We start from the raw sequence: 14,429 nt of genomic DNA, 5'->3' as shown, positions 1-14,429 counted from the left end.
AAAGGAAAGTGATTCTTAGTCAGGGAACGGTGAAAGATAATTGGTGTCTGTGCTTCAGATGCCAAAGCCTGTCTATGGTCTTCAAATGACTGATGAAGTGCAATTGTGCTTTCGGTCCTCTGAAGAGGTTCCACCTCAGGTCATGATCCTTCATTTTCTCCCACCACTGCCTCTACACTGAAAGTGTCCAGGTGGAAAGAAGCAGATGGGAGCACACGGATGGGTGTAAACCTGCTTGTTATGGTCCTCATTACCAACACTTTGCTGGAGGGAAGACTGAAAACAGAAACTCTGTTGTAAATGAGTCATATCGAAAAGAAGTCTCCACTCTATGTGACCCATTTCTTGCTCATTGATTCAATCCTCCACTGTTCCATCACTTTGCTTTGCATTATTTCTCCTGAAGACATCACAGACTCAACCTGTATGTTTTACAGTGCTGGTGCTTTATTACAAACACATTACTTTGCTATATATTGCTTGGATCCTATACGGTCTCGTAAATAGTGTGCTTTTCTACTAGCAAACAAAAACAGATATTGAGCTTGGTTTTACATTCATATGTTTGCCCTAAATTTGAATCTAATCATTTTTTTATGTTAAAAATGTTCATGCGCACACAGCGGGATAAGAGTCCTTTCTGAAGAAGTGACCTTACATATTGCTCATGCTTGAGGAAAATTGGATTTCTTACTACTGCATAGACACAATGGATGACATCATGCTAGCACCTGCGCAACATTAGAGAATAAATAGAAACAACCAGAAGGATCATGCCAATAGAGGACAAGGGAGGGTACATGGTGGGTGATGAATGTGAGAAAGGGTGCCAATGCGCTTTGGAGTATGTCTTATAGCTTCATGCATTGATCAGTATACTTTGTCCGAGGTGAAATCAACACACTCTCCAATGATCTGAAGCACCGTCACGAAGCAGTCATGCATTTATATGACAAGAGAGGTAACTGGGAAAAGAGACAAAGATCAACAATTGGTATAGAGAGCATGTTGACATTAAAAATAAATACTGCTTCTCATTACTGGTGAATTTTATGAGACTTTTGTTGGTGTCTGTGGCTCGTCAAATGCAAATTTACTAATTAAAATAACACCTGTGACAGTTTATTGACCAGATGTGTCAAATAGTTTGGGTTGATGCGAACCAAACTGAAGCACTGATACTTATACTTACATAATACTTACATTTATGTGAAAAATATAAGCGGAATGGAAAATGGATGGATGGATTAAAAAAACTGAATTAGTAAGCAAGGCAAATATTTAAATTGAGTAATATTATATTGTTTTGGTCCTATTTTAAATCTTGTAACTAATTGATTGAAATGTATTGAAAATCTTCAGTCTTTATATAAAAATTGTATTTGGAAAATACTGTTGCATTACAAAAGCAGCTGCTATTGCCTATCACATATTTTATTTGGTTATGTAAAAAGCTGGACAGCAAGTAACTTAAAAATAATAAAGTCACACTAAATCAAACACTTCTTGGCATCTCAGAAGCAACCATGGAACTTCACCCAAATTGGATTGAAGTGTTGTGAAAAAGCATTTTGTAAAAAGCTTGATTGTCCTGACTAAACTACTTTAAAATGATGGGCCCCACTTGCTATGTATTTTAACGTCATTAGATTCTCCCTTTGCAGAAACAATTCTTTCAGAATAATTGTTTCACTTTAACACTTGTCCCTGGGTGACAATAGGTCAATATTAATTTGATAACCTAAACTTTAAATTAGCATTCAGGAGGACAGGTAATATTTAATATGCTAATACTAAATTTAAGTAAATCCTCCTTAAATTTCTGAAATCACACGAATTTCACCAAATTTTAAATTGCATTCAAAAAATGCTGCTAACATACATTGTGAGAATGGGCACTCATTTGAATACCAGGCAAATACCTAAAGTGGTGACAGCTTAGTGCTAAATATGTTACAACAAAATGGTTAGCTTAGCACGAAGAAGTAGGTCCCATATCCCCTCAGCTTCTCTACCTCACTCACTTCATAATAATATCTTAGCATTATACAGTACTTATCGTTTTGGTATAAAATACCATTATGACGAAGGCCGGTGGCCATTTATTTTATCCTGTTTCAGTGCCTGGATCTGGAATTTCTTTTCAATCTCTTTTTTGATGATAAAATATCACGTCATGGGACGTATATGGGGTAATCTGTCAGAGCCAGCAAGGCCTTCTCTGCCTGCCTAAACACTATCAGAATTCCTTAACTATATTTACAACTGAAATGCTAATATTTGTTCCATGAAATTGTATGAATTGATTCCCAATAGTCTGTGCTCTTCATTTCCTAGCATTTCTATTGGCTACAATGCTTCCAGTACTGGATGTGGATATTCCTTTTTTTTTTTTTTTTGTCCAATCAGATTTCAGCCTCTGTGTGCTGCCATGTCAGTCTAATGTGCCCAGGGCCTCCAGAATCAGTACTACTGGCTGATGTAACATTATTATTATTATTGTTATTATAACCTCTATTACAGCAGTAGGACTGTTTTTGTTACCAATCAGATTTCAAATTCTTTTCAAAGGGCAAACAACATGGCCCACAATAACGTTAGCATTTTCTGTCCTCTAATTGGTTGGTCAGACCAAGCGAGTCTGCAGTAATCTGCACACATTTAATAATCAGAATTTCTGGTGAGTATGATGTATTTGATTAAACTTTGGTGAATGTTTTTGTCATGTTATTAACTTATTACATCTTCAGTATGTTGATTCTTAACTGCTCCAGATGTATGTACATGACAAAGTTGTGTGCCGTTATATTGAATTTATGTTTGGTATTGATGGTTACTATAATTTTGCCGTGATAGTGGTGGTATTAAGAGGTGGATTAGGTCTAAGTCCCCACTGAAGGCCTCGGTATCAAATGCATGGCCAGCCACTGATATGAACCACATGTGCAAAGCTAAGCTAAATAGTTGGTGGCAGTTGCGTCATACTGAGCATACAGAACTAGAGGAAGCAATTGCCAAATGTTGAACCACAACACATAATACATGGAGTCTTAAAAAACAAATACCTCAAAGCATTGCTTTAAAATCACCTCATTGTTGGGACCACTAAACCTTTTGACAATATGATGGGCAAATCTTTTTGCTTTCCAAGATTGTTTGACTAACTACAGCTACTAGCGTCAAAATAATACTTGTATTCCTTGGCTTTAGGTTGTGCTTGGGAAGACTGAGCCTGGTGGCACCCAAGACCGACCTCACTCTTCCCATCTCCTTCCACTCCCGATTCGGCGGCAGCCTTTACATGAAGGACCATCTGGGCCCGGTGGTGAGCAACATGGCCGTGAGGGGCAGGGTCAGCGCCACAACTGGTGAACTCGTGCTCGGAGATGAGCTGGGGCTACACAGGTCAAACAAGCTTCCCTGGAAGTGCATCTTTCTGGAGTCCTGCCTCAGAGTCTCCCAGATGGAGCTGACCTCCTGCTGGCAGTCGGACAGCGCCGTCAGGGCACACGTGTGGAAAGCTTCCCAGTGGCTGTGACAAACAAGGCATCATCAGATCAGTGCTGCCAGTCGTCTGCCATATTTCCCAGAATTCATCTCTGCTGGCTTGCACGGATTCATTTACTTGCCAATAATCTATAAATGCGATGGATACAGTTGCTCACAGTAAGCCGAATTGAGTTTTAACTACCATGGCAACCGCATCCGAGAGAGAAACAATATCGCAGATATTGTAAGTGGAAATGATTCAACAGAAGGCTCGTGTAAATCAGTGGCTATGCCGAGGTGGTGCAGGGAAATAACAATGACAAAACAGTCCCCGGAATTTGATTACCACTGCTGCAAAGCCATAAATTATTTAGATGAGTGGCTCAGTGTCTCAACACTATTCATATCTGTCTTCTTCCTCTCGGATGATGGACTGTGCTCTTTTCCTTTGTCACGAGATGCAGAGCTTTCCCGGCATATGCGTTACTTTGCTCAGTCATGGCTCATACTAATAGAAATGAAATGGAGACACTCTCCCCCCAACTGCGCTCTCTAATGGGATCCAACACAGGAGCTGTATCAAGAATTCTCTGTCCAGGATAATAATTCTCAGTTTGTAAAGTTTGACATTTAAAAAAACATATACAGTATTTAAAATAGTGATTGTAGTCCACAGTGGACTGCATTGCATAATTTGCAATTCTAATGTACAGTAGCTAATAAAATGGTAACAATAATAATAGATTTCAGTGTGATGCTGTGCAGTTCTACACCTCATTATATTGAAAACTGTATTCACAGGTCATTCCGAACATCATTTTGGCCTTCCACAAAGATATATTTCCACTTCTAAATAGTTCATGTTGTCACCTGCACACGGCCTCCACTCCTCTCTCACTGGTCACGTTCTCCTGATAGTTGTCCATGCTCTCCCCCAGCTCCAGGACACATTTCGAGAAGTCTTTGTAAACATGCTCACAATTCACGTCTGCCGTGCCGTCGACCAGCACGGAGATGGACAGGAATACTGAAATACACATGCAGGTGATATCTTGTTACCACAGAGAACCTGATCAAGTGAGGTTACAAAGCAGCGAAAAATGTCCCAATACAGCGGAATGTCTTGACAGTCGTACAATTCTGAGTTTGATCAAAAATCAAACCAAAAAAATGACGCATAAAAGTCACACAACACTCATTTTGCTTTGTCTTTTTAAGTTGTCATTTTTGTCACCACAAAAGGTTGCAGTGAAGACAAAGAGAAAAAGTGGGATGACCATAGAACCACAAATGGAACTTACTGTGACTTGAGAGAGCAATTCACAAATCTCTGTGCTGGCTACTCGGTACAATACGGCCACAATAAGAGGCACCTCTTAGAATCACTACATTTTATTTTACCTTTTTGGTATTCAGATTATTAACGGACAGCACGTGTATTAGTGGTTAGTATGTCTACCTTGCAGTTGAGAGGTTCTGTGTTGGCGTTTGCATGCCCTCCCCCCCCGTTTGCATGGGTGTTCGCCGGATACTCCTCCAGAAATATGCATGTTAGGCTAATTGAGCAATCTACTCTAATTGAAGACTAATCCAAATTGTCCATAGGTGTGAATGTGAATTTGAAAGCTTCTTTGTCTGTATTTGCTCCAGCTCACTCGTGACCCTAATGAGGACAAACGCTTGAGAAAATGGATGGATGAAGGGTCTATTAGCTGTATTTAAAGTCTTCTAAATATGACACAATAAAGAGACGAGTGTTGTTAACAACCCTGCCAAATTTGAATAATTGAAAAAAAAAAAATCACCTTGTATATCAAATCCAACCATCCATCCATCCATTTTCTTCCGCTTTTCCGGGCTCGAGTTGCGAGGGCAGCAGCTTAAGCAGGGAAACCCAGACTTCCCTCTCCCTCGCCACTTTGTTCGGCTCTTCCGGGGGGATCCTGAGCCGTTCCCAGGCCAGCCGGGAGACATGGTCTCTCAAGGATATTAAATGAGGCTTCAAAATTGTGGAAAATCAATCCATTGTCCCCACTTTGAAAGGCTGTAGGCGTGTCCGCTGAATGCGCTGAGACCACGCCCTGCTGTAAAATGGATGCTACTTCATCTAGCAACTTTCCTATACATACATATCCCTGCATGTTTGGGCCATGAAAATATACCTGCTTCAAATATACATCTTGCAGTGGCTGGAACTTATCCCACCAGGTAATTGCGAGGCTTTCTTCGACCATGGCGTCATCTCACCACTTGGGAATTTAAATAACGACACCGAGCTGCTCTGTCAACTGTGGCATCTAGGTCAGATTTATTTTTGGGGTGCAGGCCTACCTAGGTAGCTAACTGCACGCTGTTGTGCATAGTAATTCATTTACTTTACAGGGTCTTTCCTATTACATTTGTAGGAAAGTGTAGAATGCTAAAATATTATTTGAAACTTTGCAAGTGCATTTTCATTTTGGTCATAGTTTGACCTTAGAACAGAGGCGGATTGTGTCTAAGCTTCCAATGTACTGTATTTGATGCCTGTGTTGTGTTTCATGGGGGCTAGGCAGCTGTGACTCAGTGGTTGTAATAGTGGATGGTGACTGAGAGGATGTGGGTTTGATTCCCTTGAATAGAGTACTAGGCACTAATGGCGGATTACTTTGAGCAAGGCACCATGACCTAGCTTTCCAGATGAGTGACTATGCGATGTGTATTTTGTGCTATACAGTGGAACATCGATAAAACGCACCCGATATAACGGATATCGGATAAAACGGACCGTCGGGACCGAACAATGTGTCCAAAAATAGTTTCCGTATGTCACTTAAACTGCCGTTGACGAAGTCTGTTAGTTCCAGAATTGGCCGCTGTTGTTTACTGGCGCTGTGGTGCGATGCAGGCAGAGAATGGGACTGACATATGGCCGGCTCACAGATGAACAATATGACTAGATCAAATTTCAAAAGACGTGCCTACGTGGCGGCCATGTTGAATGTGGGGCATTGATGTGGCGGCCACGTTATGATGGTTATATCTTTTGTCTATTGTGTGTAGAGCACAGAGAGAGAGAGGGAGAGAGAGAGAGAGAGAGAGAGAGAGAGAGAGAGAGAGGAACGGCAGCAGTGTTAGCTGTAACTCTGAGGAATACAAAACACAAGTATCTGGAGTCTGGAACATGCTATTTTTGGTACATTAACATTTTTATGTCAAGCTGTTCGCCTTCGGCAATGGATTTAGAACTAGGAAGCACACAAAATCCTCACGGCTCATGTAAGCCACTCGCCTATGATGGGTACTTTATGTCAACAATGTCACCATGACCAAGCACACCAGTGTGGTACGTCTGGATAAAATGTGAAATTTTCAAACATTTTCAAGTTTGAAAAAAAAAATATATTACTTATTCATTTTCTTTACAGTCGGCACGGTGGACGACTGGTTAGAGCGCCTGCCTCACAGTTCTGAGGACCATGGTTCAATCCCTGGCCCCGCCTGTGTGGAGTTTGCATGTTCTCCCCGTGCCTGTGTGGGTTTTCTCCAGTCACTCCGGTTTCCTCCCACATCCCCAAAACATGCATGGTAGGTTAATTGACGACTCTAAATTGCCCGTAGGTGTGAATGTGAGTGCGAATGGTTGTTTGTTTGTATGTGCCCTGCGATTGGCTGGCAACCAGTTCAGGGTGTACCCCGCCTCCTGCCCGATGATAGCTGGGATAGGCTCCAGCACTCCCGCCACCCTAGTGAGGAGAAGCGGCTCAGAAAATGGATGGATGGATGGATGGATGGATTTTCTTTACAATAACTTTGTACGGTGCTGGGCATTTTAGGCCACGTAAAAACCTACAAAACAATACATTTTTACTGTACAGTAATATGGGTGCATCTGGCCTAAAAATTTTCAAAATTGCTTCAATATAACGGACAATCGGCTATATCGGACTGTATAGGTTGGCTGACCTTTGAATGCTTTCCTAATGTGATCCACATCTCCACATGACACTTGTGTAGATCCCATACAGAAATCATTCTACTAATTTAGGACTAGCGTTTCTTGAATTAAATCGGCCAGTTGGGCTTCTTCTGTTTGAACTTCACTCACCCGCCACACGACATCTTTTATTTATTTATTTATGTTGCAAAAGGGCCACCTATCAAGAAGCAATCGCTAACTTCCATTTAGGAAACTTTAGCATTGACTGCTAACGTTCCTATGAACACACATTAGGAGCCCGTCTCGCTCTTTGCGTGTATTCCCATCAGGCGGGTACAGCGCGGATGTCACACTTACGGCTGCATGCAGGGAGATTTAAAAAATAAAATAAAATTAAAAAACACACATTGTAGAGGTAGCTGGAGATGTCTTACCTAAGGCAATGCCGAGGATTTCCCCGATCTTGGTCGACGTGAACAATTCCATGTCATCCCATTTCACTCAAGAGCGGGGAGGCGATCGTAAATCGGATAAAAAAAAAAAAAAAAAAAAAAAAAAAGCTTGCTGATGAAACTGGACTAAAAAAAAGGCGCTGGGTGAATTAGCTGCCTATATTTTAGACGAGTCGTGCATAAGTAAAATAAATAAATAAATAAAATGGGATGGGATAAAGAAACACTCGGTGGGTGTGTGCATAAAGTCCGTCCCTGCTCCGGTCGAGATGACGTTGTCTCCCCCCTCCCGCGGGCGCCGAGCTCATTGCCCCCAGCTCAGAGCCCGACAGTTCCCTCCCTCCTCCATCCTTCCCTCCCGATCCAAGAGGAGGCTCCCTCCTGCAACCTTGATGCATCCAAAATTAGGCACTATGATGTTGATTCTGTACCAATCCTTTTCATCTGCTTATCTCCATGCAGGATGTGTGAATAATAGATCAAAAGACTGCTAAAACCTGCAAAGACAATGCCCGTAATATGCCATAAAACAAAACAGAAAAAGTCTGGATTTTTTGGGTCACATTTTTTATTCTCAAAAAGGTGTTTGAACCCCCCCAATAAAGAGTCTGCTGCAGACCCCGCCGAGGGTCCAAGAGGAAGCCTCTACCAACCTTCAGAAAAACAGTTTGTTCAAATTGCAGCTGCCATCACCCCACTATATATGAAATGTTACTTTAAGGGGAAAATGTATATTTGTATTTATTGATTTTTTTTTATTTATTTTTTTTATAATCACTATGTATGTAATTTCTCACTTCTTCAAATTTGTTTTACACTGTGCAATGACAATAAAAATTCTAATTGTAATCCTAACTTTGGGGCTTTGTGGAGTCCTGTGAAATGGGACACACAGATAAGGCACATAGTGTAGTGAGGATTAATTTGTCTCATAATGATAACTTCACAGCATTCTCATGAGAAGATCCATTAATGTATACCCATATCCTGTCCAGTCTCTGACATTCACACACAAACAATCATACTGTTACAAAAAAAACAAAATGAACAACAGCTCTGTACGGCAAGTGCCAAAGTGGCAACTGAAGAGCAGCAGAGCAGAAATTGAAGTCCAAATACTGCTATCCGTCACGCATGAGACATGTGGGAGGAAATGGGCTTTGAAATCCTCATGGACTTCATGTTGACTGGACGGAAAGCAGAAGCTTTATTGATCCGCTCCAGCTGCCCGCTTGGTCCGTTTCCGTGGCGATGTTTTAGGGGAAGCCTTATCTGTAAGATGGAAAACACAAATTTGTGAAATCAATGTCACTGCAAACTGGCAAGTTAGATTACATTCTTCAATTACATGTTATGGTTGGAGATTTTAAAAAAAGAACCTACTTAGGGCATTGAGAGTCTCCTGAGGAATCCAACTGATGTCCACATCGCTCATCCCGCCAGTCCCTTTCTCTAACTTTACTGACATTCTCTTTTTCTGAAAACAATATTGAGAACCTTCCTCATTTTGAATTCCTATGCATTTCTGTTAGCAAGGAGACAAATAAAATAATAGAATACACTGCGGAACCTCTGAATTTGACTAAAATTCCCAAGGAGAATATGCTTCCAAAGTTGCACAAAACTTTGTAGTTTTAACGAGGGCGCCTTAAAGGATTAACACCACACTAAATCTCATTTGCCATTAGTGTTCAGGTAAATGTTTCAAGGGTTTTAACAGTGGTTAACTTGTTTTTACACTTGTAAAAACTTGCCTATGGGAAATATAGGTTCCAAATCTGAACAAATCAGAAGTTGACCAGCATTTCTGAAGGGATTGTTTTCAACTATCAAAGCTCCATTTCATAGCCAATTTAAAACACCTACCGTCCTAGACTCCAGGACCTGGTACATCGCAAAGAGCATCAGCACCACCAGCCCGGTAAGGAAGATGTACATAAACACTCTGCAAGATAACATTACATTATTACATTATAATAATTGATGTGTGTCCATTGGTCTAGTGCAGTGATTTCCAACCTTTATGGAGCCAAGGCACATATTCTACAATTGAAAACTCTCACGGCACACCAACAAACAAAAATGTCAACAAAAAGTACTGTATGTACTTCCTGCCATCAAATAGAACAGCATTTATTTTTCCTGTCTGTCACTATGCCTCACTTGCATAAATAGATGAACAAAGATACATTATTTCTTGTAAATAAATATTTTTTTGAGCAATTAAGTAAAATTTTATAATTTTCCACGACACACCTGAAAAGTGCTTACGGCACACTGGTTGGGAATCACTGGCCTAGCGTGTAAGAAGAAACACTTTTCTCTGTTTCAAGCCATTCATTCGACAATTTATCAAGTCACCAGTTGATAAAAGGAGTGTGTTGAAATATATCTTGCTGTCCATTAAAAGATCAAATAGATGGAAAAAAGATCACAAAATGGAAAAACACACTATCTAATTTTAGCGGGAAATGTAAAAAAAAGGTTTCCACTGAGTCATCGTTAGCTATGCCTGACTGAATAGACAATTTTGCAAATAATAAGCAAAATTATGTTGGTGGGTTCATTTTCCTGATATTTGTTAACAAAGTAAAGCTATCAGGTTGTTGTTTTTTGGTTTCCCAAATGTGCATTTGTATGCATCTAATAATCACATTTCATCACTTTAGGTAAGAAGTCAGTAGGTAAAAAAGTAAATTGCTTTAAGTACAGGATCAGTAAGAAGATTCTGATTTGAGATTATGGGGCATAGGAGGCATAACATGATGAGTTTGTGTAGATTTTCTTCCACCAAAAGTCTGACAACTACAGTCCCTGGGCAAATTTAACACCTCCTTTTGCAGTTTGGTACAACAACAGTTTGGGGAAATGGGAAATGGCTCGATGGGCATTAGGTGGGAAATACTTATGAGTTGTTTACATGAGGCCGAGATGCAAAAATAAGCCGAGGGAGCATAATTTCTTTGCAAGTTAAACAAAAAAATATCTACAGAATAGGTCAAGAAAAGAATGTCTTACGTTTCACCATCCAGTCCTTCTTCTTTCTCAATGATGTTGACAGTCTGGTTGTAAATAGCAGTCTGAAACACATTGCCCTGAACGACATTTGCAAACAACCAATAGAAGCAATTAGCAATTTCATAGAATTTTGCGATGATGTGGTCATCAGTGCATAAATAATTAATACAAATGAACAAAAACGACAAAGAATTAATAGATAAATACACCTGTCAAGGCTTAGAGGATAATTTATTTTGATACCTGTACTAGTATCTTTGGAACTTAACTTGAAAAAAACTTTACAAAGTTGTGTAAAGTATACAGTATCCGAAGCATCTTAAAAAAAAACATCTTCACACAAGTAACATAAATAACTTTGATTGGAATAGGAATCAATGGACTCAAGTGACAAATAGATACTGTACTCTCTAACCTCAGTGTCATGATAGTTGAGGAGGATAACGAGACCAAAAGGACGACCGGCCATGGGCTGAGCTGGGATGAAGGAGTACTCGAAGGAGGCCTGCGTGCCCGGATGAACCACTGTGCTCAAAGGCAAAGCTGTGAACTACACAAACATATGAAATAAAAGTTATTGAGAGGTGTCTTGTTCCTTTGTCAAGAAGCAAAACTCATCAGTAGCTCAATTATTTGTTGCATGAGAACTAGGTCTAGGCAATAAGAGAGTTAATTGATCGTGAAGAATTCTATTATGCAATATTAATTGTTGATTGTGTATTGAAGTATTTGTGGAAAAAATTGAGTAGCCGATTCAGTCTCAACTATTTTTCTGTCTAAAAAAGAACAAAATAGTACAGGAAGTTGAGCTCTAGCACATCCACTATTCAGCACCATTATTTTGTTGTCATTAAAACAGGAGGTCAGAACATACAAGGAGAGATTCTCCCATTTCATTAATAAAAATAGTTTGAAAGAATAATAATTCATTTTCCCTATTGGTACACAAGGAAATGTAATAATTCCCTAATGAGAAAACACCCCTTTAGTTACAACTGTACATTATAATGATTTTGGATTGAGAGATATTAATGCAATAGATTATTTATTGTGATAGAAGTTTACAATAGTGTAAAGCTGCAGTGCATCATACAAGAGGATGATTCGAACACATCTTAGTATGATGCGCTACAGGTTTACATCCCAGTAAACTACAATCCCATATTACAAACATGACTGAATACAGAGCATTATTGCCTTTGTAAAGACACATTTTTGGATACAACTCTTTTATTGTCTCACATTAGATTGTGTAAGGTACCTGCTGTGTATTTCTCACCGGTGAGAGCATATACACAGTATTAATCAGCACAGTGTAATTTACAGAAAGGTATAAACAATTCAGATAGACCGGCTTTGCAATGTGAAAAGTGCTGTGGTGTTTGATGGTGGTTCTGTTTCAGAATTGACTTACATTCTGAATGTAGAATTGGAAGTCCTGGGGGTAACGGAAGGAGGCCTCCAAGGACTCAACGGTGAAATCCTGACTGCCCTTGTTGGTGAAACCCACCAGGAACCTCACGATTTCATTGGCAGGAAACTCTAAAGTATCATTGGAGTATTCATACAAGGAGATGAGTATTGAGTGCAATGATGAACCAAAAAAGGCAGATAGTCTCAGCCAAAATCAGACTCACCTTCTCCTGTCGTGAAGACGATGGTTGTGTCGGCATCAGAGTGAGACGCTAACAACTTATCTTCATCGTCAGAGTCATCGTCATCATCTCCTTCCTTACATACAACACAACATGACATTAGAGCTTCATTGGAAAATAATATTGCTCAATTTTGACTTTTGTTTAAACTACATACCGAGCTTTGGATCTGATCTTCCTCTCCTGGCATCTCTTCTTCATCATCTTCTTCCTCCTCATCAACAGATGCATCTGGGTCAATGTCCTCAGCGGAATCGGTGCTGGCGGACACTCGGCCTGCACGACAATAACATTTATAAAAGAGGAGAAAAAGTGACAGACTCTTTTGTTGAAGGATTCCCCACAAGAGCAATTCATTGTGATCATCATCCATTGTCGGTTATGCGTTCAATCCATTTTCTATAGCGCTTATCCTCTTCAGGGTTAGGGGGAGCTGGAGCATAGCCTAGCGGACTTCGGGCGAAAGATGGACTACACACTGGACTAGTCGCCAGTCAGTCACAGGGCACATATACAGACAGACAACCTTTCACACTCACACCGTCACGGAGTGGAAACCGAACCCACTCTACCTGCATGGAAATTGCACTCTACCGTTTTTCAGTCTTTTTTTTTCTGTTTTCTGACTAATTGTTTTCTGAGTTATCGGGACACATCGAACTCATGCGAGAGAGAACCTGCGAACTGCAAGTGACTCTTTGCGGACTCCGTAGTAAGCAACATGACCGGCTTATTCAGTTTGATCAAGTTTTATTTTGATATGGGTTTAAGACACTGGGAGATACTCCTGTCCGCGTCACATCGATGTTATTGTTATTAGTCATTAGAAAATTTTTTGTTAGAAAAGCAGAAAAAAATAGTCAGAAAAACAGGGGCGGGGGTGGGGGTTGAAATTAATCAGAAAAACAAGAGGGAAAACTTGGACAGAAAAACTGAGAAAAATAATTAGTCAGAAAGAAAACAGAAAAAATACTCAGAAAAACAGAAAAAAATATTGCAAAAAAAAAGCCCTCAAAAAATTTACTTTTTTATCCAAGTGAATGCAATACGCTTCCGTAATTCTCGGATGTTTCTGCAAAGATTATTTGCACCACAAGAGAAAATCGGTTTCCAAGCGGAAAAGAAAATCTGTAGAAAACGCAACGAGATTGCATAAAACCGTTTAATCCACTTTAGAAATGCAGTACATTATTTTGGCAAATTCCCATTTCGGGTATTCTTTTGTTACATTTGGAAAGTGGCAGAATAGGGCGGCTTGACCTATGACGTCATAAACTCTCCAAATACAAGTTCGCGTGTCATCTATGGTGACGTGTCCCATCAGGCGTGAGGAGTGAGAGTGTTGCCACATCCACACACTTTAAGTTTAATCAGACGAACTTTAAAAAAAAAACAAAAAAAAAACAACAACAACATCTGGCTGGCTACTGGCGAATAAATTCCACTCGTCGTGACCACGTATGCGATAAATCCTCCTGTTTTACGCTAACAGACGGCGGTAACCTTCATTCATTCCAAACGAGCAAATGTGCGCTTTGATTGTATACGATCAATGTCCATGAGGTTTACGGTTTCAAATAGCGAGGAAAAGTATTTGGTAATGTGCACAGCCGACTGGCTCCACATCTTCTCGTGGGAAAGATGCCACGTCGATATGTGTGGCTGTCTCATGCGCCTTTTAACACTACAAAACAAACACAGCAACGTGCAGTCTGAAAATACCTTACCCGTGGATATCAAGCCGCTGGGGAAGGCCAGGAGGAGCAGCAGCAGCACTTTTGATCCGAAAGCGAACATTTTTGCAGCGTGGAACACTGAAGTTAGTTACACATCAGCTTTCTGCAGAAAAGTGGGAAGAAGCATTTGAGAGGGGCGTGGCTAAAGAGCTGTTAGACT

General features: G+C 40.3%; 2 protein-coding genes across 2 annotated transcripts; both read right to left on the bottom strand.

Moving 5' to 3' along the window:
- Nucleotides 1–425: 425 nt before the first annotated feature.
- On the bottom strand, nucleotides 426–8,760 carry LOC133483108 (neuritin-like). The gene is made up of 3 exons (XM_061783772.1): nucleotides 7,843–8,760; nucleotides 4,360–4,516; nucleotides 426–3,532 (listed from the first exon to the last, which is right to left on the bottom strand). Exons 1-3 carry the CDS (start codon nucleotides 7,892–7,894, stop codon nucleotides 3,298–3,300), a joined length of 444 nt encoding a protein of 147 aa, XP_061639756.1. The 5' UTR covers nucleotides 7,895–8,760; the 3' UTR covers nucleotides 426–3,297.
- Nucleotides 8,761–8,897: 137 nt separating this feature from the next.
- On the bottom strand, nucleotides 8,898–14,418 carry LOC133483106 (translocon-associated protein subunit alpha-like). Its single transcript, XM_061783762.1, has 9 exons — nucleotides 14,261–14,418; nucleotides 12,691–12,809; nucleotides 12,516–12,609; nucleotides 12,293–12,420; nucleotides 11,294–11,428; nucleotides 10,879–10,955; nucleotides 9,727–9,805; nucleotides 9,244–9,337; nucleotides 8,898–9,132 (listed from the first exon to the last, which is right to left on the bottom strand). Exons 1-9 carry the CDS (start codon nucleotides 14,328–14,330, stop codon nucleotides 9,068–9,070), a joined length of 861 nt encoding a protein of 286 aa, XP_061639746.1. The 5' UTR covers nucleotides 14,331–14,418; the 3' UTR covers nucleotides 8,898–9,067.
- Nucleotides 14,419–14,429: the final 11 nt, after the last annotated feature.

Source organism: Phyllopteryx taeniolatus, chromosome 9 (assembly GCF_024500385.1).
Source record: "Phyllopteryx taeniolatus isolate TA_2022b chromosome 9, UOR_Ptae_1.2, whole genome shotgun sequence".
Taxonomy (NCBI): domain Eukaryota; kingdom Metazoa; phylum Chordata; class Actinopteri; order Syngnathiformes; family Syngnathidae; genus Phyllopteryx; species Phyllopteryx taeniolatus.
The sequence above is the reverse complement of the archived record's forward strand: the minus strand, read 5'-3'. Positions and strand labels throughout refer to the sequence as shown.

Coding starts and splice junctions, on each gene's coding strand:
- LOC133483108 (XM_061783772.1), bottom strand. CDS start 7,894: ATGGAATTGTTCACGTCGACCAAGATCGGGGAAATCCTCGGCATTGCC. Junction 4,517..7,842: donor AATCCTCGGCATTGCCTTAG/GTAAGACATCTC, acceptor TGTGTATTTCAG/TATTCCTGTCCATCTCCGTG. Junction 3,533..4,359: donor GGAGTGGAGGCCGTGTGCAG/GTGACAACATGA, acceptor TGTTTGTCACAG/CCACTGGGAAGCTTTCCACA.
- LOC133483106 (XM_061783762.1), bottom strand. CDS start 14,330: ATGTTCGCTTTCGGATCAAAAGTGCTGCTGCTGCTCCTCCTGGCCTTC. Junction 11,429..12,292: donor TCCAATTCTACATTCAGAAT/GTAAGTCAATTC, acceptor ATGTTTGTGTAG/TTCACAGCTTTGCCTTTGAG. Junction 9,133..9,243: donor GGAGACTCTCAATGCCCTAA/GTAGGTTCTTTT, acceptor TCCATCTTACAG/ATAAGGCTTCCCCTAAAACA.